At 43.4% G+C, this 26060-nt stretch overlaps 1 protein-coding gene across 3 annotated transcripts in view; it reads left to right on the forward strand.

Moving 5' to 3' along the window:
* LOC138297291 (centromere protein H-like) overlaps nt 1-26060 on the forward strand; it is a 162747-nt gene that overhangs the window by 123864 nt on the left and 12823 nt on the right. The window contains exons 8-11 of one of the 3 annotated variants that reach the window (XM_069236729.1): nt 2663-2714; nt 14125-14282; nt 16155-16251; nt 17501-17544. In XM_069236729.1, coding sequence (XP_069092830.1) covers nt 2663-2714; nt 14125-14282; nt 16155-16251; nt 17501-17544 — 351 coding nt within the window. The remainder of the gene's footprint in view (nt 1-2662; nt 2715-14124; nt 14283-16154; nt 16252-17500; nt 17545-26060) is intronic. The other 2 variants (XM_069236731.1, XM_069236730.1) reach the window with 2 other exon arrangements.

Genomic DNA, 26060 nt, shown 5'->3' on the forward strand with positions numbered 1-26060 from the left:
TTCGCCTCAGTACCAGTTTTTGTTTACCACTCAAACATATAAATAAGCAACTGAAAGGTAACTAGAAACCTTTGTGAAGGGCCTTTCACTGTGCAGTAACATATGTTGCTGCATTTTTAGCCACTTTTGATCCGTTGGAGCTATGAACATATTTGTGTTAAAATCTGCTGGCTGAGCAGCAGATAATGGATTTTGTGGCAAATAAATAATGATGCAGAAAACATAGCACTGCAGACTCACAATTTTTGTGGACCTGACAGTAACAAAGTTGTTTGCTCAGAGACATATAATTTGGCTTACTGGGGAACCGAGGGTTTCAGTCCAGGATTTTCGATTACTTTACAATTTAGCCACAGTAGTTCTTTTACCCGTTTCTAGTTATACAAGAAGACTGTGCTTAGCGTGAAATGTCTTTCAACGATCTAAAATAGACGAATCCACGTAACATGCTCAATAAAAGCAAAGTATACAAACCACATTCTATGTCTAATGTGAAACAACAAACAAGTGGTGGCTGCAACATAAAAGCGCAACCTGTGTGTGTCCAAAATGTACTTATTAGCATTAGCTCAAAGAAGGGACGTGGTATCCACCAAATACTACACAAAAAGGGGGTGAGGACCCCTATATTATAGATTCAAATATCCCCGAGCTACTCTCTCAAAATAAAGATTAATAATTTTGCAGCAAAGTAGTTAACAACAATTGCATCTACAGAATCCAAAAATGTCCATGAGTTGACTTGTTTGTTCTGGTGTCTTCAAATTTGATGAAATCCTATAGATAGTTTTCCTGAATTCCACAAACTTGCGTAGCCAGCACGTTTTGACGTAAAGGCTGTATGCCAACAACTTTGTCAGGGCTACAACGGATACAAAATATAGAATCAAAACTACTACAATCAAGTACCATGATCCAGTAAAACTCCAAGGAATTTCCAAATCTCTTACTCAAGATACAAAGTATGAGGGGTCAATTAAAATGTAATTATTCATGCAGTATAGGACCACACCAAATCGGTGAATAGGGGAGTGTGAGTAGAATAGGAAAAGTCCCTAATATGCTGCATGCATAACCACATGCCTATTTAGAAGTGCCTAAATCAACCTTTATGACGAAACACGGGTTGGCAACACCAGCTTGTGGAATTCAAGAAAACTACATATATGATTTGATCTACTTAGGAGACACCAGAATAAACAAGTGAACTAATGGACAATTTTGGACTCGGTTGATGGAATTGTTGTGAACTACTTTGCTGCAAACTACTATTAATCTTCAATATGCCCAAAAAGGCAGGAAGGACAAAGTTTTTATTGGAAAATCCCTAATTAGAAAGCCCTAAACCCAAGTTAGGGTTCCCAAATCCACTCTTTATATACAGGAACCCAAAATCGAGGTTAAGAGGGCATTTTGGCAAATTGTCTGGTATATGAAAGAAATTTCGTAAACGTGTAAACAAGATGGCAGTGGAATGGACCTAGTTTTCAACCATGCATTCCGCACTACTGTGAGGGAGATCGGTAAACCTTAAAATCTCAAGGAATAAGTTGCATTCCCTACTTGAGCTTCCTAAGATTTTCCTAAAGGACATTGATTTACCAAGTTGTCTGCAGTTAGCGAAAATGACATAAACCATTCAAAGGCAGATGTCATCACGTGGTAGACTGCTTGGCCCCGCATTATCCCTCAACATAGCCCTATTTCCTGCCGAGGGCATAGCAGAAGAACAACATATGGAAACTACAGAAAATAAACGGCCATCTTGGGTGTCTCTTCACTTTCTGTTCCCGTCACTGCCTTCATGACCCCTGCTACAAGGGTTTGCAAGTGATGTACTGAGGAGGGAAAAACAGCTAACAAGGGTAAGCAGCTGCTACCGCTCTCTACTCAAAATTGACAGCCTCAATTGAAGCAAACCCATTTCTGGAGCTTAATGTTTCTGCTTATCTACAGACTCTACTCCTCACCACCAGAAATTCACCTAGCTTATTCCTGGGAAGTCTTTCAGCAGAAATCCTAGGGGGGCCCCGGTTTCTGCAAGAGGGTATGAGGAATTGGCACCCTCTTCCCAACCATGGAGTTTCCTGGTTCTGTTGCTAGAGTTTGCTGCTGGAGAAAATTAAAGTGTAAGGTGAAAGCACAGTGTTCGTTCCAGTGCCGCTACTTAATTTGACCACTAACACACTAAAGACATAAGCCGCTCCAGTACTTACACAACCAGCTGAAAAGTCAAGGCATTTGATTTACCTGTAATACAGCACACCTGGTGGTGCCATTCTTCATGCATGAAAAGTGTGAAGTAGAAAACGATCATACCCTTGTTGCAAGAAACGTGCTGTATTTAGTGGGAGAGTGTAACCTTCTGTGATCTGCAGTGTTCCTGTTCTGCAGTATCAATGCTATTAGCACTTACATAGCCAACTAAAGCTGACTATAGCCAGACGATACAAAAGCAGGGCATAGACAAGGTAAGGATGTTGCAGAAAACAAAAATGAGAATCTCCACCCTCTCCTGCCCCCAGAAGTTTATAATTCTTCAACTTTACAATATACTCTGTTGTAGCTGGGATCAAGGGCCGGCCAGACAGTAGTTTCGCATGCTGTGTTTTTAATATCCTGTGAGAGGAACTGCCTGAATAAACTCTTGTATCTGTTCCAGAATAACCAGCTATTGGAAGACAAGATATTGGAAGTACGCAGACGCAGGATCGGTAGGTATTGTAGGCACAAAATTGTGTGCATATATGCACCCCCTGGTCAGATCTAATAATCCCTTAATTGGATAAGAATGCAGAATAGGAGACTGTTAAGGTTTATTGTGCGAAAGACTATTGGGTACACTGATGGAAGCTCAGAGAATCAGAATTTAATGGCCTCTATGATAGATGCATTGAGAGTGATTGTTCCTAAGTACGAAAAGGATTCAGCGCAGCTTTCATCTTATAAGATGTTGTTGGTGCTGAATGTAGACACTAAAGTAACACAAAAAAGCTTGTAGGCAGAGCTCATGTTCACCTCAAGGAGCCTCTTTGCGTTTGACAGATAGTGGATTTTATCGACCCTTGGACCCTCCACAGATGAATGGCGAAGTAGACCCACAAGGATTTGAACCTGTGGCTATGTCAAATGCAGATCCCTGGATTTGATGCATTAGTCCACTGAGCCACCAGACCCAACATCTTAAGGTGATCGCATCTATGCTATATGGAGTTGTCCAATTCTTAGTCCATCCAGGTAAATGCAGATTTATTCCAGAGAGGTATGGAATGGTGAATTTAAGGAGGTTGCAGTGAACACAACAATCTTTAGTGGCTGCAGGGACTAGGGGCCATATGTATGAACACATTTTCCCATTGACACAGAATGGGAAAAACCCTTTGCTACATCTGGCCCTAGATAAGCATTAATCTCTCTGAATATGGGGAAGTCCTATGATATCCTCACTCAATAATTTCTGTTTCTGAGCACAGTTTAGTATCAATTGGGCCTGACCTTTGTAGCATGGAATAATCTCTTCTAAATGGCTCCTAACACTACAGTTAAGACTTGCAACATTATTTCTAAAAATTGGAGGGTGAGACTGGGCAGAGGTGGCTGTTCTTAATGCTGTCTGCTTTGGATCTGTTGGTAGTAACCCATCTCCATAATATGCTTAGATGGGGAACACACTAAAAGCGCTACACCAGTGGTGTTCTTATATGCAGATGATATATTGGTATCATTATTGAATTTTGCTGGGTCGACCATATTTATACCTTTTTGAACCAATGCAATTTTTTGCAGCATTATCGGGTTAAACCAGACCATTGGCATACATCACAGTTGGGCCCTGGGAGTGATGGTTTGCCTGCCTTTTGATCATCACTTCTGGATCATCGAAGTTAAATGGCAACAGGTTTAATTTAAGTGCTTGGGAATATGTATAAAATATATAGCAACACCTTCAACTGCAACATTGTTAAGGTTACTGAGGGTGTTTGTAAATCAGAGAATGTCTGAGGGAAATTTCCATTACCTCTAAAATAGTATTATTGTGATGACGCTTTGATGGGTGCCCAGGATCAAACTGGAAACACTGAAGAGGTTGAATGATCAGGGAGGCTACTCTACCAGAGCTGGGACTTGGACTTCACACCCCAGCTGCAGTATTTGTGTAAATTGTGGAATGATGGCCCGAATGCTCAAAACACGTTTTCTGTGAGGATGCCTAACATTTGTGAAATATGTGATATTTGCCTTAGGATGAGGAATATGTCAGCTGATGCAACCTATTTGATTAAACTGATAGGACAAATGTGAGATGTTTATAAGCATACACTGGGAGGCTGTACAGTTTATCAGCTGAATGTCCCTCTGTGTGACTTCCCAATTTTTGTTGACAAGAAAACACATGAAGAGGTAATATATTAAATAAAATGGGATTACTAAAATGGGATATTTGTTCACAAAGGTCGGCTTTCTCTGATTTACAGTGGTTCAAATGCAATACGGTGTACATAGTGAGCAGTTTCTGACTTCTTCCATCTTGGATAGTGCAGCTGGACAGACTTGGTCAGGATTCCCACAGCATCCTGAGATGGCAATGATTCTTTAGTTGATTCAAGAGCTGTAGACTAATACGATATCAAGCATATATGTGGAGTTGCAAGCTGACAGTATCAATCACTTTGTTTCAGTTAAGGTGTCCTGGAAGGGGGACTTGCTAGATCCAAATGTTGTAATATTTGTAATCAAGTTAGTTACATGCATTGCCAGATTTAAACTTGGACATTTTAAACACCTCCACACTGTCCATAGATCCCTGAAGAGAACTTACAAAATCTATCCAACTTGGGAAGATGTGTGTTCGAGATGTTATACATATGATGGGTAAATCGGTGTTGATATAGAGATACTGGGGACAAATTGTCTCTGACATCTTGTCCTTTGTGAGCAGAACACTGCCTTATAGGGTTATATGGGATACCTAATAAAAATTAGCAAAGCCATTTAGTATTGCTTTTTGCTGTTACTGACGTAGCATTGCTTATAAAATTGTGCCACATTGGCCACACCAATATCAGCAGCTGGCCATCTTGCAATAATGATTTCTTTACTTCCAAAAGGCTGTCATGTTGCGTATGCACTATGGTAGTCATTTTGGAAGTACATAAAATAGCAATGTCATCTTGGAGCTGTATCATTATGCTGTTACTTCGCCAGTGCAGAAAGGGGTCTGTGCACTTTTTTGCCATCTTAAGTGCATACATTAACTTAAAATATCTCCCAATTAAATTTTTTTTTTCCGATAGTTCAGAAACATAGAGGCAGTTTCCAACTGTGCCAAAAACCCAATTTCAAATGGCCATCTGTCCTCCTTTTGTTCACATATCATTCTGGCTAGGAGCCTGATGCCTAGACACCAATGCAATGGAAGGAAACAAAGGCACTCTGCTTGTTATCACTTCAGAAGTACTTAAGCGAAACTACGAATTGGGGCAAGATTTTTACTTTATTCAATCCCTCTATATAAGAAATATGCATGAGCTGTAAGAATGTCAGATTTCTGAGTATTTACACAAATAACAATTTAAATAGCACTTATTTTTGTATTTAATTAATTTATAGTGCTATGTGTCCCAATATAGAGTGTCAGATCACTTTACATCACACACAGATATATTGATAATAAATCATACAAGTATGTACATCAATGTACAGAATGTTATATCGGACAATAAGATTTCCAAGGTGTAGGAGTAATACCAATAGGGAATAAAAATTAACAGATGAAGCATTGACAAAGGTAATAATGTTTCTTTTTGTGCAATGAAAATGCATTATTGATGAGTAAAACATACAGAATGTTTATAGCAGACAGAGCAGCAGTGCAATCCTCCACCCGCGCGCACACCACACCACAACCCCCCCCCCCCAAAAAAAGTTTGGATTCCTCCTCCTCTCTTACACCTGCATGCACACACACAAACTCCCCACACACTGCAGGTCTATCTGTTGTGCAAACTATTAAAAAACACACAACAGAGATATTATGGAAAGTATTTTTCATTCCTGTGAGGCTGCGATAATTCCAAATGAAAACTAGGCCTAAGCAGAATTTTAATTACACCAGAGTATCCAGAATAATTTTAATATTCTGTGTTATTCTTTGACGTGGAATTAGCAATAATTGCGCAATAACATCCTGCTTGCATAATTAAGAGTAATTTTGGGGGAAAAAAAAATCCTACTGTGGGGGCACATTTAGCTCACTATTCGTGTTCTGCTGCATTTAGCTCTGTTTCTTAAAGCAAAATGCATTCTTGCCTTTATTTTTGATGCATTGGTGCATTTCGTGCTCAGATACTTGTGCTAAATGGCAGTTAGTTGGGAGAAAACCTACCCCAAGGGCACATTTAGCGAGTGGCTGCTCACTATTTGTGTTCTGTGAGGTTTAGTGCTGTTTCTCAGTGCAAAATGCATCCTGGTGTTGGACACAAGTGGGCATTTCTGTACTAAGAAATATCGCTAAATGTGGAATTATACTTCACATGTTTAAATCAGGTACTAGATTGAATAAAGGTGAGCTCCCACTCCAGAAAATTTTCTGATAATGAGCACAATGCTTCAGTAGTTATTTATTTGTAGTAGAGACAACAATTCCAAAGGCTTATGTTTCAATTAAATTAGTGATCATCTTAAAGCTGAAAGAAAGTTCCAAAAGTCGGCAACTAAATAGTCCAAGCAACTTTTATCAAGGATGGAGAAAAGGTAGAGAGTAATATTCGGTGAAAGAACAGCCAACACGTGTTTCACCCCATAGGCGAGTAGGCGGGGGCTTTCTCAAGGCCAATTTAGAACAAAATGACAAACTTCTGACATCAATTGTCGATAGAAATCTGAAAACGCGGTAAGCACGAAAGAATAACGGCGAGAAATCGCCGGCGTGTCCTGCGTTCAATCGCTACTCGCCTATGGGGTGAAACACGTGTTGGCTGTTCTTTCACCGAATATTGCTCTCTACCTTTTCTCCATCCTGGATAAAAGTTGCTTGGACTATTTAGTTGCCGACTTTTGGAACTTTCTTTCAGCTTTAAGATGATCACTAATTTAATTGAAACATAAGCCTTTGAAATTGTTGTCTCTACTACAAATAAATAACTACTGAAGCATTGTGCTCATTATCAGAAAATTTTCTGGAGTGGGAGCTCACCTTTAATCAATCTAGTACCTTAATTACTCGGGAGGTTTAGTGTCCAGGCCTCCGGCTGGAGTTCTCACAACAATCCTAATTAATTTGGCATTTTAAGGAAGTCAACTGGCTGGACTCTTTTTCTTCACATGTTTAAATCATATTGTGTTTAATCTGGCCTGGAATTGAATGCCAGCAAAACTAAACTAATGGTGCTCAGCCCAGGACCAACTAGGAAATGCAATATTTTAGATGGGACCCCCTTAAGCAAGATTAGTTCAATAGATTACCTGGGAGTGAGGATCTCAAATAATCTCCAATGGGAGGACCAGTTTAGCAAAAGTGTGGCACTTCTCCAGCATAGGGCGGGCGCTATCCTGCGTTTCTACAAAGGATCTGGATCAAAAGTAGTATCTCCGGCCATTAAGATCTACTTGGCCAAGGCACAGGGTGCGTCTGCCTATGGTGCTGAGGTATGGGGGTTTTACAACAGCAATTGATTGTCTGTGGGCGAAAATAATTTAGCTAGGGCTTTACTTGCGTGCCCTCGTAGAACACCCTTGATCCCGGTCTTTTTGGACCTTGGATTCAATTGTGTCGCTGATTTAATAGCCCTGAGACCCTTGCTTTTTTGGGTAAGGATTTGGACTACCTCTGAGCTTAGTGTGTATAGGGGCTCCCTTCTTGACCTCATGAGGAGACCGAAGGCAGTATCCATTCCATGGTTCAGACATGTGTCAAATTGGTTTCGTATTTTGGGGCTTGAAAGCTATTGGGAAAATCCACAGAATTTAGGGAGGAATCATAAATCCATTCTGAAAGCTGCTTGCTGGTCTTATGTAAAAAATAATCCTCTCTCTTGTACATCATATGGTCGGTTGACTGACCAATTTCTTGCTTTCAAGTGGTATTCCCCGATTCGAACCATATGTAGATCTCATACCTGATACACCGGGGAAGAGTTTGTATGCTTGCTTTCGTTTTGGATGTTTACCATTATTGTCCTTAACAAACAGATGGGGATTGTTGTCTTCTACATCTGACCAATGCCCTGCCTGTCGTAATTGTGTTGAACATTTTATGTTCTTTTGTCCGGCATACTCTGCCTCTCGGCGTAAGTGGATTTGCACAATTTGCCGTAACCTGGGCATAAGACAATGTCATATTGCTTTAAGGATTTTTAAAAGTGATACTTCAACTGTTTTAATCTCTGTGGTTTGCAAGTTCCTTGTGGCTGCTTGGTATACACGTATTCACTTTCACATGAAGTAGGCGTGATTATATATTTTATTGGTAGCTTTGATGGTTTACTTACTTACTACTTCACATGTAATTCAAGCATGAGCTCCAAGAATTCTTATGTAATTCTGCATGATTACTCTACACTGATTACAGATTAACTCAAATTAAGCCCACACCTAATAAAAAAAAAAACCTTATTAGGCTGGGGTTCCTATAAGTGAAGACTCACCGCACCTAAAATAAAATAGTACATTACCTGAAAAAAATACATTTGTTGCTACATAAGACCTGAAAGGAGACGCAAAACGAACAAGTATTTCAATTACAGAAAATTAATGGAGTAATTAACTGTTTTTTATGAGTAACAAAAAGAACTGGAGTTTGTTGTTAACAGCCATGTGTAGGCAGTAGTGGCTTGCCGGGTGCAGAAGGAGTGGGCAGGGGGGAGGGGAATAAACATAAATTTGATTTAAAAAAACAAAAAAAACAAAAAAAAACACTTACCTTTCCTCGCTACCGTGCTGTTCCTCTCCTACATCGCAGGATACAGGCACAGGCTCCCAGCCTGCCCTGCGGCCAAACCTGACGCTGCTCAGTGTATGTGTGTTTGGCTAGCCCGAGACGGCCGGCCAAACATACATGCGCAGTGAGGGGGAGTGAACGCCTCACTGCTTGTCACCCCATCTTCTGGTAAAGGTTTTGCAGCTGCCGCTACTGGCGGAGAGGGGGTGGGTGCCCCATCTGCCCTAATGGCGGAGCCCGCCCCTGTGTGTAGGTAAGGCAGGCCATTTGAAAGCTTCAGTGCCTTCAGTCACTTGTGTATCTTCTAATCAGAATACCTTTCCCTCTTTAAGGGTAATTTCTGTGAGTTTATAAACCTCTGGAACAATCCTATCCTTGCAGGTAATGAGTTAGCGAAGGTATTTACTTTTATTGCTACTTTCTTTTTTTTAGTGACGTATGACCTTTGGCCTCTGCTGCTTGGAAGTGTGTCGCAGTAAGGGATTTTAGTATTACCTATATGAACAGTTTTTAGTATTACCTATATGATGAAGGCTTGCAGGTTACAACATTTTTCTTTTTGTACAGTTCTTATAATAATAACCACTGCACTTACTTGCACGATGTACCACTTGTTTCTAGGCTCTTTTGACGGGTATTAATTTCCAAACGTTGCAGTACTTATTTTGTCAACCCCAGAAGGATGTAAGGCTGAGTAGATCTACCAGAAGGCTAGCATGTGACCTTTAGGTTGCACCCAGATCTCTACAATGGATGTAATTGTCCAATGAACTATTTTAGCAGCTTTCAGTGTTAGAAATTCACTTGTTTAGCCATATGTTTATAGCTCACTTCGAGAGACAACTCTTGCTGCTAGGTTTTACTGTTAAGCCTGTGTAAATCTCACAGATTTTCTCTGTAGAAAGCATGTCACTTTGCTATATCTGGAGAAGTGAATTCCGTTAGCAGACGTTTTGAAGGGCAAAAAAGTGATACGCCCAATGTTTCAGACTGCTGCCAAAGTGAGGACTGTGCTTACTGCAGACTGCTCGGGCGGCTATAGGGGGGTGGGTACGTATGACTTTGTTGATGGTTTTATAAAACGACAGGTATTTTCTTCACCTTCATATTCTTCTTATTTGGGCTGTGTTAACACTAGTAATTAGTACAACAAATGTTGCCATTTTTATATACCAGAGTGGAGCCAAGTATTGGTTTATTGGTACGCTGTTATTCAGTTCCTTGCCTTATATCCAAAGGGGCATGGTTCCCAAAACTACCCTGCTTGGTCTCTGCCAAGCCTAAGCAGTTTCCATTCTGTCCCAGTCCTCTAAAAGGCTCATTTCCTTCCTTGCTTCTGCTTACCTAATAATTTGTAAATCACACATTAAAATACTGTCATGTCTTCCACCATAAATATCCCATCCATGCCTAAAATCACTTAGGCACATTCTCAAAATCATCCTCAGCAACTCAACTTTCACATTACAATTCCTTTGCATAACATACACTGCCTGAAAATTGCTTTCCCATTAGAACTTCGATTATTCTCAGAGTATCCTAAAATCTGCACAGTAAACCTTCTTTCCCTTTAACCTTCCAGGATAAACATTGGGCACATACATTTCCTGCACTTCTTTGCCCAATACCCTTGCTTGTTACAACATGATTCATCTATATTCTTTGCACTCCAAATGTAACTTGAACAGCCCATTCCCATTTACTCCTCCAGCCATACATCCTACCACCACCATTACCCCTCACACTCATCAGCCAACATGCACACCCAGATTAAAACGCCACCCACCATGATATCTCGAACTCAAACACAAACCCAGCTTCAACTCACAACCCAGCAACAACTTCACCTTTACCAGTGACTTCACCACGGGTGTATGCTTCCATGAACTTCTCTCTGCTTACACCCTAGCTACCACCCCACAAACCTGCAAAATGTATACATACCACAACCAACTGACAGCATGGAATTCCTTCGTACAACAACGGACAGCATCTCTATCACGCGACTTCCACGCTACATCATACACCAGCTTCTAATCACATGCCACACGATAATCATTTCAATCTTCTCAATCTTTCCCAGTGAGAAAATTCCACACCCCAAGTTCACTTCATCCCATACTTACCACCATCACTCTACCAGCACCTCCTTTCACATTACATAATCCCAAGTCAAACTTGATCCATTGCAACAGCGGACACGCATATATTTCCTCCTAGCAGTGACAGCACCCACTGTCAATCTGTGTATCCACTCATTCTTCTCAGGAATGCGCCACATTACAATCATGGATTTCAACATCTAACAAACACCACTTTATCCACCCAAACTCCATAAAAAAGAAATTCTTCTGACCATCGCTCTCCCAGAACAATACGGGGAACCCACTTTTATTCAGAGAACAGTCAATCCAAGCAACCACATTGAAACCACACACTCTACACATGCGCACTTCCTCTCTTAAAACTGGCCAACACAGAACCACCTCTCATGCCCAGAACCGCACACCAGCTTGCTATCTTCGAGAGTAGAATCTTGTGTATCTTTGCCTTTAAGTAGTATGTTAAGTTCTTACGTTTTTGTTGCTACTTTTACTGTTTTTTTTGTTGTTTTTTTAAAGGGTGTGTTTTTCAACTTTCCATATATGTATTGCATCACGTGCAATTCATGTGTATTTCTTTCCTAAAATACTTCAACTGCAGTTTTTTTTTTTAACATAGGTAAGATTTTTTTTAAAGTTATTTAAAAATAAATGTGGCCTTTGCTTTTTATTGTATCTTATAGTATATAACAATAAAACAGGGTTTCTTATTCGGAGGCAGATCGCTGGGGCATGGGGATATTGATGTGGAACATGGCTATTAGGTAAGATAAAAACCCAACATAAAGTAGGGCACAACTGAGGCAGATGTCCTAACTTTTTATGCAGCACAGCTACCAAAGTTACTGCACTGCATGAAAGGGGGAGAGTAGTGAAGGGGAGGGAGCAGAACTACGTCTTATCTACTTGGACATGGTACTGGTTTCCCCTCTCCCTGCACTGGTGCACTTTAGGGTCTCTCTCTCTCTCCCTCTCCCTGACAAAGCAAGGGTATGCACATTGTCAAGTATAGGCTTTGTACTGGAAGGGGACCCTCCCACTACAGAAATTATGCTTTAATAAATACACCTCTTTGCTGCATTGTACAGGACTCATAACAAGTGAAAAAAACTGTAGAGCGTTTTAAAACTTGCTCCACAGTTACAACTGCTTGAGGAGACGAACGTTTTTAGCACAAATCGTTGTCTACCAATGTTAGTAAATAGGGATTTGCATCCAAATTAATGGGTGATTGCGTGGTAATTAATGGGTGGGTCCGTGTCCCACCTGTGGTAGGCCCCCTTGATGCAAAGTAGCGCAGAGTAGAGAATAGCACCGCTTTGCGTAAATGTGGCCCACTTTCCAATACAACTCCTGATATACAATGGAAACTAAATACCACCACAACATTGTGCAACAGATTAGTGTTACAAAAGTCAATCAAAAACAGTGCAAAGTGTTAGTAAATCTGTGCCAAAGTTACCAGATCTAAAATCAGCTGACTCGATTGGTGGAAGGCTCTGTAAGAAATCTTCGACATCTACAAAATAACTCTCAAAAAGTGGCAAACGATTTCCACTGCTCCGTGGTTATGTCAGAAGTGATCACAATAGAGGTGAGTACTTGGCAGCAGTGTGGAAGTACATGATGCAGGTACTTCTAGTACTAAATGACATTATTCAGTTTGTTGTATCAACAGGTGGAAACTGGGTAGAGCAGTAGGAAGGTTGTTTATTTGTAGCCGAAAACGTGAATTTCTATGATTTTCAAAGGTAAGTTAGTATCTGTCATGTGCGGTATATAGATACGAAGAAACTGAAAAGTGGATGCCAGGAGTGACCGAATCAAACAGTGTCAGTAACTGATCGGAAAGATGGGGTAGGCCCTTGACTGAAGTACACATTTAAACTATATAGTCTAAGAAGACATAACCTAATGTAGTAAGGGGGTGATCCACCTTTCTAGTTGCTCCGGAAATGAACATGGGGATTCTGCTATAGTCATTGCAGATTGTGTTCTAAAATGAGTCGATATGTTTTATTATGGTTTGAAGACAGAATACTGGATTTTATCTACACGAGAGTCTGAATTAAGAAAGCAATGGATGAGATGAACAACAGCATAGCTCCAACAGTTGAGATAAAAGTTCATGAGATCCTAGCCATTTTTATTCTCTGATTAGAAATGGTGTTTGGTGTTTAGTTTGGGTAGTAGTCTGGTATAGATGGATGTGGTGTTGGATGGAAGGTGGTATGTGGATTAGGATGTGGTTTGCAGTGGGAGTCAAGAATGGTGGGAGAGACGAGCACAGTGAGTAGAAATGTCTATTGAGTAGCAGGAAGAAATATGTAGAATGTCAGTCCATGGTACTCGATTTTCTTGCTTTTTCCAAATCTATACACGTTTAAATGCATTTCAGATATTAATGATTAGAATTACATTCATCAGTACAAAATCCAGATAATATAAATTGCACACAGGAGCTTTTATATATGTGCAATTTTATGCTATGCATTCACGTCATCAAATCATAACCAGAAACTATTTATAAAATGTGAGTAGAAAAATCTATATAGGATCTAGCAAAGAAAGCACGGAAATCAGCAACTTGCTACTGGCTTAACATATAAGAAAAACTAACGGGTGAAAATATCAGTGAACAAATAAGAAAATAAAAGGTAGCAAATGGCGTGAGGAAAATAATGCCTGTACAAACCGAATAGTGAACGGTAAAGAACACGAATATAAGACTAATATTTGAACTATATAAAGCAAATCTATCAAAATATTTTCATACCCATTCCTATACAAAGATTAAAAACAACCCCTCACACTCATCACGCTCTCTGAAAGCTGAGATGTTGTAACTTGTGGGGGATAGGTGCAGAAATCTATCTGGGGCACTGTGTTTGTGCCCAGGGTTAATTTATCTGCAAAGGCTTTCTTTTAATCTGATTTACTCCTACATGGTATACTGACAACGCACAGGGCAATCCAAATGTATGATGCCAAGAAATGAAATAAAATGTATATAAGCTTGGTGCAATTTCTGGAACTTTCTCCACCCACTTGATGACATCCGACTCTAAAATGTTATTAATTTAGACTTAAAATTGGAGCAACAAGAACTTCTGAAAGAAGTGAAGGCCCTGGAGGAGAGGAAGCAAAGACTGGGTGAAGTGAAAATGAAGACTGGAGTACTGGAAAAAGAAAATATTGAAGAAAATGTAAACAGGCTAGTTGTCATACAGGAGGTGTTTCAGGTATGAACTGTACAAATGCGATAAAATCGGCATTTTGAAGCGGTCTTCTAATGAGCACGGTTCAAACACACTTCTGCATCAGTAGTAAATTGGAAATTATGCAGTTCAGGTTTGCACACGAACTATGAAGCGCAAAACCACTTTTTTCATTGTGGTTTAAGGCCTCATAATTGGCAACTCTTGCTTTCATTGGGGTTCATTGTATGCTCATTTGCGAAATGGTTATTCAAGCGGTTTTGTACGAGCCAGCTAGATGGCTCACTGAGTTAGAGCTCTCGGCTAGCATCAGCAATGACTATAGTTCTCGAGTTTGAATCTTAGCTTTCCATACTTCCAAAATCAGTATTCTGAGGAGCTTTAAAGTAATTACAACGTTGAGAAACTGCAAACCTTCGTTAAGAGGCACTTAGTATTAACTTTCATGACAATATAGAGTAATAGTGGTCTATTCATAGATTTAATCATACTTGTTGAATATTCAAACTGTAATTGTTTTTTTGTTAACATACCAATTGGATAGATTGCATTTCTTTTCAATTAAATATAAATGTGTAAGTTAAAAGAAATAGTGAATTACCTGTTGCAAAACACTTATTAAAACAGTGTCAATAAATTGATTCCCAGTGGTTACAGCGCTATTACCAACATTTAAAATAAAATAAACAACCACTGATATGATCAGACAATAGGATCTGTATAGCTCACATGTGAAGTCAACCATATAACATGTCATGGGTAATACCAAAAATATTCTAGAAGAAAGAGTCCTGGAAAAAAAGTTGCTGCCATTGGCTGAGATGAAAAAGTTATTGCTGTAATGCTTTTTTCAGATGGATACTTTATCTAACCGGAGATTCCTCCGCTTAGAATACACATACAGGTACCTGACTGAGGCCCATATTTATACTCAGTTTGCGTCAAATTAGCGTAATTTGTTTTACGCTAATTCGACGCAAACTTAACTCCATATTTATACTTTGCACTATTTATCCCCCCGTGCAAAAATCACACACGGGAGGAGGAGGGCCTTAAATAATGGCACTAAGCCTGCTTAGCGCCATTATTTAACACCTTGGTATGGGCAGGCGTTAGGGGACCTGTAGGCAGATTTCCATGGTCGGCGACCATGGAAATTGCCCACAGGTGCCCTTCCCTGTCCCCAGGGACATCCCACCCACCCCTACCCATCTGAAGGTTAGTCGGGGTAGCTATTATTTTTTTCTGTCCAACTCCGCTTGGGGGCCCTGACTTGGGGCCTCCTGCATGGCGCTGGCCCCAATGGCCATGCCTAGGGGACATTTGTCCCCCTGGGCGTGGCCATTGGGGTGGTGGGCATGGGTCCTGTCTTTACTAAGATAAGAGCCATGTCCATGGGGCTTGTGTGCCAGAAAATGGTGCTACACTGCTTAGAGGCAATTTAGTTGCCTTTAAACATTGTAGCGCCATAATTTGGCACACAAGCCCCGGTTCCCCCTACACCTCCCAGGCCCTGTTAGTGTCTTTTCCAAAAACACCAACAGGGCCTTAGTGCCGGCTAGCACCATTCCTTAAATATGGCACCTGGTCGGAGTCTAGGAATGGTGCTAGCTGGTGCCATACTTTTTGCCGTAAACCTGCGCTAACTCGGGTTGGTGGCAAAAAGTATAAATCAGCCCCTGAATCCAAATGGCAGTGCTGTTGCACTCCCCAAGGTGATGCTGTGGCTCCATGTTGCCTAAATACTACTGCAGAAGAGATCACATGGAGCTGCATATAAATGAAATACCTGCATGATGGTAGTTTCTTGTCTTTTCCCTTTCTGTAACCTTAGACGAGGAGCGTGAATAATTGTTGATTACGAGTGTGCTGAATATTAACATGTGATCTTTTTAGATGTTAAAAAGAGGCCACTCCACAGACTGGGGAGATGGGAGGGCAGTCAGAAATCTGCAGTTGGATAGAGTATCTACCATAAAGAGCAGTACGAAAGGTAAGTAACTTGCTCTTCTGATACTTCTAACTACAGATTTCTCACATTAGACTACATGACAAAGCTGTAACTCCCCAAAGTGGATGGTCTGAGGTGTGTGCTTGAACCACAAAATCTTGCAGGACTGAGTGATTGGAATATCCTATCCACTCACCCTATTTTGAAGGCAGTAGTGCTCTGACACCCACGTTGAAACCTGGCAGATGTCAAGAATAAGTACTACCCTTGACAACACAGCATTAGCAGCCTTTGTCTTGGTGGAATGGGCTCTCAGACCCCCGAGAGGATATTTCTCCGCCACTTTGTAGCAGATATTAATGTAGAGAACTCCCCACCTTGAAAAGATCCTATTTTGCACCCCTTTCCATTTCCGCGCTCAAAAATATCGCACAAAAAGCTGATTGTCTCCTTGATGTTCATTGGTACAATCAAAGTAAAAGCTTAAAGCCCTTTGGGGTACAACTGTTAGATCCTCACTTCTTTTGAGGGGTAAGCATAGAAAGCTGGATGAGTGATGGATTGGCAAACAACATTTTTATTTTCTACTTCAAAAGGTCCACGGGTCCAATCCAATAGAAAAACTCAGTTGCATACATCAAGATTAAATCGTCACGATAGTTGACATCTCTAAGCAAACAATCAGTGCATACATTGTTATGCATAACAGGCCCTTCCCCTTCGTAGAAAACATGCTTCCTCCCCTCATGCCATTTGCCTTGCTGCTCAATAACACAGATATAGTCAGTGTCCTAGTGCCTGCTGAGCCCACAGACATGCGCCCATCGTCTTAACCCCCACAGTGTTTGGGTACAGAATACACCTAACCATCTCCTCTGTCTAACTTGCCTTAAGGTTAGATGGAGGAGATTTCTAGTTTCACAAGAATCCGAGTTAAGCCCGAGAATCTTTACATTCAGCCGGTTGTGGGAATCCCCATAGCAAGCAGGGTAGGTGGAATCGCCTATGAGTAACGTCATTAACCATGTCCATCATCTCCTCCCAGAACCCTGAAAGAGAAGGGCAAGCCCACACCATGTAAAACATTTCAGCCCCATGTTCACTACAGGTGGCGTATTTCATCTTGGCTGTCCTATAGAACCTATTCATTTTGCCAGGGGTGGGGTGAGCTCTGTGCAGAAAATAAGTTGAAAATGTAAAACTGGCATTTCTAAGCACTGCAGGATTGCATTAAGGAGGTGTCACCCAATTTGTGTCTAGGACCTAAAGTTCTCCCTTCCATTTCTTCCAGAGGTCTGCTATATGAGTGATATCTGCTCTCAGGGCCCGATAAAGGTATGTAACTGCCTCAATTCCACTATTAGTAATAAAGAGCAGCTGGCAGCTCTTGTGGATAGGGTGTTCAATTATTCCGGCCACCCAATGTTTCCTAACCATTTTAACTTCTACCCTGTGCTATAAGAATTGTCCTCTTGGGAGCCCGAACTCTAGGGATATGTCTTCAAACAGAAGAAGCTTTCAGTCTCTAAAGAGGTCCACTAATCAGGACAACCCATAAGTGGCCCACTCTGCAAGCCCCTCTAGGTCCCCGCCCTGTGCCAACTGTCCCAGACAGTGCAGCGGCAGATCTGGCAAGTAAAGCACCCAGTTATGGGTTCTCTGTAGGCAGGGCAGCCAGCATCGCTGACAAACTAGTAATAAGTGAGGGTCCTCACAGAGTCCAATGGAGATTCAAAAGGAACTGAAACAGATCCTGAGTGTAGGAGGTGTAGGAGGCTGGCCTGGCTTATAGTGGGTACCTGATTGTACTTACACCTTGTGCCAGGTCCAGTTATCCCTTATTAGTAGTGTTCTAGCAGCTTAGGCTAATAGAGGTAGCTAAAGCAAAGCAGCTTAGGCTGAACTAGGAGACATGCAAAGCTCCTACTACACCACTTATATCATATAGGTACTATATCATAAGAAACCATACTCAGGGTTACTAAAAATAAAGATACTTTATTTTAGTGACAATGTGCCAAAAATATCTGAGGATATACTCCCTTAGGAGGTAAGTAAAATACACAAAATATACACACAAACCAAAAAAAGGTAAGTAAAACAGTCAGGAAATAGTGCAAACACTGTAGAATACAATAGGATGCAATAGGCCTAGGGGCAACACAAACCATATACTAAAAGTGGAATGTGAACCACGACTGGACCCCTAGGCTAGTGTAGTGTGTAGAGGGTCACTGGGAGTGTAAGAAAACACTAAGGGTGTCGAAGATACCCTACCCCAAGACCCTGAAAAAGTATGAGTAAAGTGCTACTACTTCCCCAGAAACGCACTAAACTTGTGTTAGAGGATTCTGCAAAGACCACAACAGACTGCAAAGCACTGATGACTGATTTCCGGACCTGAGGACCTGCAAGGGAAGGGGACCAAGCCCAAGAGTCGTAAAAGTGTCCGGGGGGCAGGGGTCCACTAAACCCCGGATAAAGGTGCAAAATGGTTGCCTCCGGATGGAAGAAGCTGAAGATTCGGCAACAACGAAAGGTGGTAGGAACTTCTCCTTCATGCAGAAGATGTCCCACAGAGGGCTAAAGGATGCAGAGTTGTTTCTTTGGAGAAAGACTGCAAACAGGCCTTGCTAGCTGTAAAGGTCATGGTTGAGAAAAAGGGTGCTGCCCGGGCCCAGGAAGGACCAGGATGTCGCCACTTGGGAGAGGAGACAGAGGGGGCCCTCAGCAACACAGAATGCCCATGCACAAGAAGGCAGCACCCACAGAAGTTATTGAACGCGGGTTCAAGAAGACTGAGCATGTGGTTGTTTCAACACTACAAATGAGGGTCCCACGAAGCCGGAGGTCAACTCAGGGAGTTGAACAATGCAGGACGGAGTGCTGGGGACCAGGGCTAGTCTGTGCACAAAGGATTCCTTGCAAAAGTGCACAGAAGCCCTAGCAGTTGCAGTTCACGCGGTGCACAGGATTACTGTCTGGAGAGGGGAAGCAAAGACTTACCTCCTCCAAATTTGGACAGTTGGACCACTGGAGAGTCTGGGTCACTTGGGTCCACCACCTGTGTTCCAGGGGCCACGCTCCTCAGAATGAGAGGGGTCCCAGAGTACTGGTGATGCTGAAGTTTGGTGCCTGCTGGAGCTGGTGGAAGATTCCATCAACCCACTGGAGATTTCTTCTTGGCTTCCAGTGCAGGATGAAGGCAGGTAGCCCCCAAAGCATGCACCACCAGGACGCAGTCGAGAAAGCCGGCAGGATTAGGCGCTACAATAACACTGGTAGTCTTCTTGCTACTTTGCTCCAGGACGCCTGCAAAACTGCAACAGTCAGTGGACGATCCTTGGCAGAAGTCAAAGAGAGAGGTGCCGAGGAACTCTGGTGAATTCTTGCAAGTCGTTATCTGAGGAAAAGCCCACTGGAGAGACCCTAAATAGCCCTCAGGAGGATTGGCAACCTAGTCAGGTAAGCACCTATCAGGGCACGGCTCTGACACCACCTGCTGGCACTGGCCACTCAGAGGCCTCCAGTGTGCCCTCACACCTCTGGATTCAAGATGGTAGAGGTCTGAGACACACTGGAGGAGCTCTGGGCACCACCCCTGGGGTGGTGATGGACAGGGGAGTGGTCACCCCCCTTTCCTTTGTCTAGTTTTGTGACAGAGCAGGGACTGGGGGTTCCCTGAACCGATGTAGACTGGCTTATGCAAGGAAGGCACCATCTGTGCCCTTCAAAGCATTTCCAGAGGCTGGGGGAGGCTACTCCTCCCCAGCCCTGAACACTGATTTCCAAAGGGAGAGGGTGCAACACCCTCTTTCAGAGGAAATTTTGTTCTGCCTTCCTGGTACTGGGCTGCCCAGACCCCACAAGGACAGAACACTGTCTGTGGGGTGGCAGCAGCAGTAGCTGCAGAGAAAACCCCAGAGAGCTGGTTTGGCAGTACACAGGGTCCATAGTGGAGCCCCGGGGATGCATGGGATTGGCACCCCAATACCAGATTTGGCATGCGGGGACAATTCCATGATCTTAGACATGTTACATGGCCATATTCGGAGTTACCATTGTGAAGCTACATATAGGTATTGACCTATATGTACTTCACATGTGTAATGGTGTCCCTGCACACACAAAGTCTGGGGAAATTGCCCTGAACTATGTGGGGGCACCTTTGCTAGTGCAAGGGTGCACTCACACTTAGTAACTTTGCACTTAACCTTCACTAAGTGAGAGTTAGACATATAGGTGACTTATAAGTTACTTAAGTGCAGTGTAAAATGGCTGTGAAATAACGTGTTATTTCACTCAGGCTGCAGTGGAAGTTCTGTGTAAGATTTGTCTGAGCTTCCTATTGGTGGCAAAAGAAATGCTGAGGCTCATAGGGATCTCTTGGAACCCCAATACCCTGGGTGCCTAGGTACCACATACTAGGGAATTATAAGGGTGTTCCAGTGTGCCAATTATAATTGGTAAGAATGGTCACTAGCCTATAGTGACAATTTTAAAGGCAGAGAGAGCATAAGCACTGAGGTTCTGGTTAGCAAAGCCTCAGTGACACATTCAGGCCACAAACTATGAGCACTGGGGTCCTGGCTAGCAGGATCCCAGCGAGACAGGCAAAAGCAATCTTACATACATGTAAAAATGGGGGTAACATGCCGGGCAAGATGGTACTTTCCTACAGGAGGCTGGCCTGGTTTGCAGTGGGTACCAATGGTGCTTACACTTTATACCAGGTCCAGTTATCCCTTATTAGTGAAATGGAGTCAGTGTCTAGAAGCCAGGCTGTCTAGGGGTAGCTGTAGCTGAGCAGCCAAGGCTTTTCTAGGAGACATGCAAAACTCAGGCAATACCACTGTAGTCACACAGTACTTACACACATGAAAGAAAATACTCAGCGTTACAAAAATAAAGGTACTTTATTTTTAGTGACACAATGCCAAAAATACCATAGAGACTATACTCCCTTAGAAGGTAAGTAATATACACAGTATGTACACTAGAATGCAAACAATAGCTGTAAAAACAGTTAGAAAACAGTGCAAATGGTGAAAATCACAATAGGTCACAATGGGCCTAGGGAGAACACAAACCATCTACTAAAATAGTGGAATGCGAAGGTCGGTTTCCCACCTAGGCAAGTGTAGTGTGTAGAGGGGTGCTGGGAGTGTATGAAAACACCAAAGGTAAGTTACAGAACCCACCCCAGAGCCCCGGAAAACAGGAGTAAATTACAGTTAGTTTCCAAGAACACACAAGAAGTTGTGATAGAAGATAAAGCAAGAATCAGAAGAGACTGCAAGACACCAAGGATGGTTTCCTGGACCTGAAGACCTGTGCATGAAGGAGACCAAGTCCAAGAAGCACTGAAGAGTCCAGGGAGAACAGGAGCCCCTGCTAACCCGGATGAAGGTGCGAAATAAGAGCCACCGGTGAAGAGCAACAGTCAGTACTGCACCCAAGAAGAAGGATGTGGGTTCCTGGTTGGTGCAGATGATGTCCCAAGCCGGATGGGTGATTGCAGTCTGGTTTGTGTTTGATTCCGCCAACAAGCTTTGGCACATGCAAAGCATGCGGTTAGAAGAAAATGCCACTGCCTGGAGCCAGGAGGGATCTGGTGGCCTCTACCCACAAGGGGGAGGCAGATGGGGCTCTCAGCAACTCAGAGAGCCCTCAGAAGACCAGGCAGCATGCACAGGAGTTCCACAGCATGGGGATAACGAAGGGGCAAATGCAGGCCCATGCAGCACGACACAAAGTGATCCCACACCACCGGAAAATTACTCCGGAAGCTGTTTGTCACAGGATGGAGTGCTGGGAATCTAAGCTGTGCTGTGCACAAAGAATTTCATGGAAGGTCACACACAAGCCTTGGCAACAGCAAATCACATGGTGCACAGTGGTACTGTCTTGCGTGGGGAGGCAAGCTCCTACCTCCACCAAAGTTGGAAAGCTGGACCTTAGGACTGTCGGGGGTCACTTTAGACCACCACCTGTGTTGCTGGATCCACACTCGTCATCAGGAGAGGGGACCCACGCCACTCATCGCAGCAGATGGGAGCCTGTGGAAGCCGGGTAGTGAGTCCTTTACTTCAAGGGTGATTCCTATGCTTCTTTTGGTGCAGGCTGAAGACAGGCAGTCCTTGGAGGATGCACAACCTGGAAACAGTTGCAGTTTGGTGGCAGGAGCTGAAGATACAATGTTGCAGAAGTCATCTTTGCTTCTTTGTTGCAGTTTGTAGAGTTCCTGGAGGGTCCAGATGCAGTTTGGTCGGTAGAAGATGAAGTAAAGGATGCAGAGGATTCCTGCTGGATTCTTGCAATCTGAATCTGAGGAAACACCCAGGAGAGAGAACCTAAATAGCCCTGAAAGGGGGATTGCTCAGCTACACAGGTAAGCACATATTTGGGGAGGGCTATGATATCACCTCCTGGCACTGGCCACTCAGATGCACCCAGAGTGCCCTACCACCTTGGACTCCAAGATAGCAAACCCCAGGGACACTCTGGAGGAGCTCTGGGCACCACCCCTGGGGTGGTGATGGACAGGGGAGTGGTCACTCCCCTTTCCTTTGTCCAGTTTCGCGCCAGAGCAGGGACTGGGGGTTACCCCTCCCATGCCTGTAACACCTATTTCCAAAGGGAGAGGGTGTAACACCCCTCTCCCAAAGGAAATGCTTTGTGATGCCTTCCTGGGCTTGAGCTGCTTGAGCAAAAGGAGGGCAGAAATCTGTTTGTGAGGTGGTAGCAGCTGGGGCTGCCTGGAAAACCTCAGAAGGCTGGTATGGCAGAAGTGGGGGTCCACTGTGGAGCCTCCAGTGTGCATGGAATTGTAAACCCAATACTGGAATCAGTACTGGGGTACAATTCTCAGGTGTTAGACACCTTACATGGCCATATTCAGAGTTATTATTGTGAAGCTGGACATGGGTATTGACCTATGTCCAGTGCAAGTGTAAAATAGCATCCCCGCACTCAAGAAGTCTGGGGAAAAAGTTCCTGGACCATGTGGGGCACCTCTGCCAGTGCAGGGGTGCCTCACACACAGGTACTTTGCACCCAGCCTTCAGGCGTGGAAGGTCTGACATATAGGTGACTTATAAGTGACCTGGTGCAGTGAAAATGTCTGTGAAAGGGTGCATGCACCATTTCGAGCAGACTGCAATGGCAGTCCTCCAGAAGCCTTTGCATGGGCTCCCTATGGGTGGCAAAAGTAATGCTGCAGCCCATAGCGATCCCCTGCAACCCCAATGCTCTGGGTACCTAAATACCATATACTAGAGACTTATAAGGGGTGACCAGTATGCCAATTTAGGATGAAATACTGGGTTACCAGTATGTAGTGACGGATTTGGGAAAAGAGAGAGCATAAGCACTGGGGTACTGGCTAGCAGGATCCCAGTGACACAGTCAAACACACTGACAAACAGGCCAAAAATGGGGGTAACCATGCTAGAAAGAGGCTACTTTCTCACACTAAGTTCAGGAACCAAGCGGGCTCTCTTTCCCGGGGTTCAGTTGTGATATATCAATTGGTTGAACCACTGTAGCTTTGCCAATTGGTAGTATGACTCCAAGGGGCATATTTATACTCTGTTTGCGCCGAATGTGCGTCAAAATGTTTGACGCACAATCAGCGCTAACCCTGCCCCATATTTATACTTTGACGTCCGACCCTGCGGGCATCAAAATTCCACCATGTGCATCATTTTCTGGAAGGGGGAACCAGCCTTGCGTTAATTATATGCAAGGTAGGCGTTCCCTTCCAAAAAATGACTTTAAGGCCTGTGCCCCTTATTTATACTCTGGCGACATTTTGACGCACAGGAGGAGGTGGGCCTTAAAAAACAGCGCACAGCCTGTTGTGTGCCGTTTTTTAACGCCTGGGTCAGGGCAGGCGTCAAGGGACCTGTGGGCTCGGAAGGAGCCCAGAGGTGCCCTCCCCTGCCCCCAAGGACACCCCCTGCCACCCTTGCCCACCCCTGGAGGACACCCAAGGATGGAAGGACCCATCCCAGGGAAGTTTTTTTTTTTGTGGCATAGGGGGGCCTGATATGGGCCCCCCTACATGCCACTATGCCCAATGACCATGCCCAGGGGACTTAAGTCCCCTGGGCATGGCCAATGGGAAAGGGGGCATGACTCCTGTCTTTGCTAAGACAGGAGTCATGTCAATGGAGGTTGGGCGTAAAAAAAAATGGCGCAAATCCGGTTTGAGGCCTGAATTTTGCCTCAGACCTGACTTGCACCGTTTTTTGATGCACAACCCCCAATTTCCCATACGCCGGCGCTGCCTGGTGTGAGTCATTTTTTTTTACGCACACCAGTCCGCAGCGCCGGCTAACGTCATTCCATTAATAAGGTGCCCGCATGGCGCGTTGGAATGGCGTTAGCCGGCTGTAACATTTTTGACGCACAACTGCATTGGCGCAGTTGTGCGTCAAAAAGTATAAATATGGGCCCAAGTTTGTTGCAGCCAGACCTCCTTATGGTGTCTAACCCCAGGCGCCGAAATTAGACTTCACCACCCCACGTCTGCACGACTTCAAAACTAGCTCAATCATCAGTGATTCAAGGTCTCTGAAGATTTTGCACGTAATAAGCAGTGGTAATGGTGACAAAAGGAAAAAGTCGTGGAAATGCTATCATCTTAGACACAGCAACTATACCAGCCACGGACAGAGGCAACGATTTTCAGAAATCTGCCCTCAAGCCCAACGCTCAGACAGCCACCCCACCATTGTAACTCCTAAAAACTTCAGGTATGCCCCCTCCCACCTCAGTCCTTTCAGGTCCCGAGGCGGAGGCATCTCCCTGTAGAATGGTATCAGGTGAGATTTTTGCCACTTTATGCATTGGCCCAACACTCTCCCAAAGTGTTCCAGTAAGCCTATTGTTCCAACTAGATTTACATCTGTATCCCTCAGAATAATATGCTATTGGCATATAAAGCAGTAAGGTGTAATGTAAACTGGATCTGCAGGCCACGGTAGTACACATGCCGATCATGCTCTGCAGATCTAAGGCTCCACTGCTAACGCAAAAAACAACGGGGAAAGTGTCTATTGCCATGACTACTGCTCTTTGTATATCCTCCGTGTCATCTTCCATTGTTAATAGACTACGGATGTTGAGTGCCATATTGCATCCCAGTATAAATCTTGTTTTGTCCATGTGAACCAGTCCACTCATATAAGGCAAGAGGTGAGTGTAGGAAGCTGGCTCTGTATGCATAATACCAAAGTAAGGTATAGTGTGCACAGTAAAGTAGATAATACTAATGTTCTCTTTTGTGGTAGTATGGTCGAGTAGTTAGGCTTATCAGAGGGTAGTGCAAAGCATTTGTTGTACACACACATAATCAAGAAATGAGGCACACGCTCAATGACTAACTCCAGGCCAATTGTTATATAGCAAAAATATATTTTGTTACTTTATTACTAGAACCAGGAGGTTTTTGTTGCAGATAAGTAGTGTTGTAAATAGGTATCAAGCATATGAATCAAATGTACTTTGTTTGGTTTCAGCAGATAAAGCAGTTTAGAAGTAAGTAGCAATTTTCTGTTTCAAAAGTAGACAGTGCAATTTTTCATGGGAACCAATGCAGTCCTAGGGGAGGAAAAGTATTAGCATGGTTAACAGGTAAGTACACAACATAAGATTCCAGTCTTCGGGAATTAGGATGTCCACCGATCAAAGTTTAGGCTGACCCCAAAAGTGCACCATCAGCAACACGGGGCCGGCTGGATGCAGAAGTCAAAGTTGGTGTCGGGTTTACAATGGGATCCTATGAGGACTGGGGGTGCTTGGTAGAAAGTAGATTGCAGGTAAGTACCGGCGGTTCAAGGACACAG

Source organism: Pleurodeles waltl, chromosome 5 (assembly GCF_031143425.1).
Source record: "Pleurodeles waltl isolate 20211129_DDA chromosome 5, aPleWal1.hap1.20221129, whole genome shotgun sequence".
Lineage (NCBI taxonomy): Eukaryota > Metazoa > Chordata > Amphibia > Caudata > Salamandridae > Pleurodeles > Pleurodeles waltl.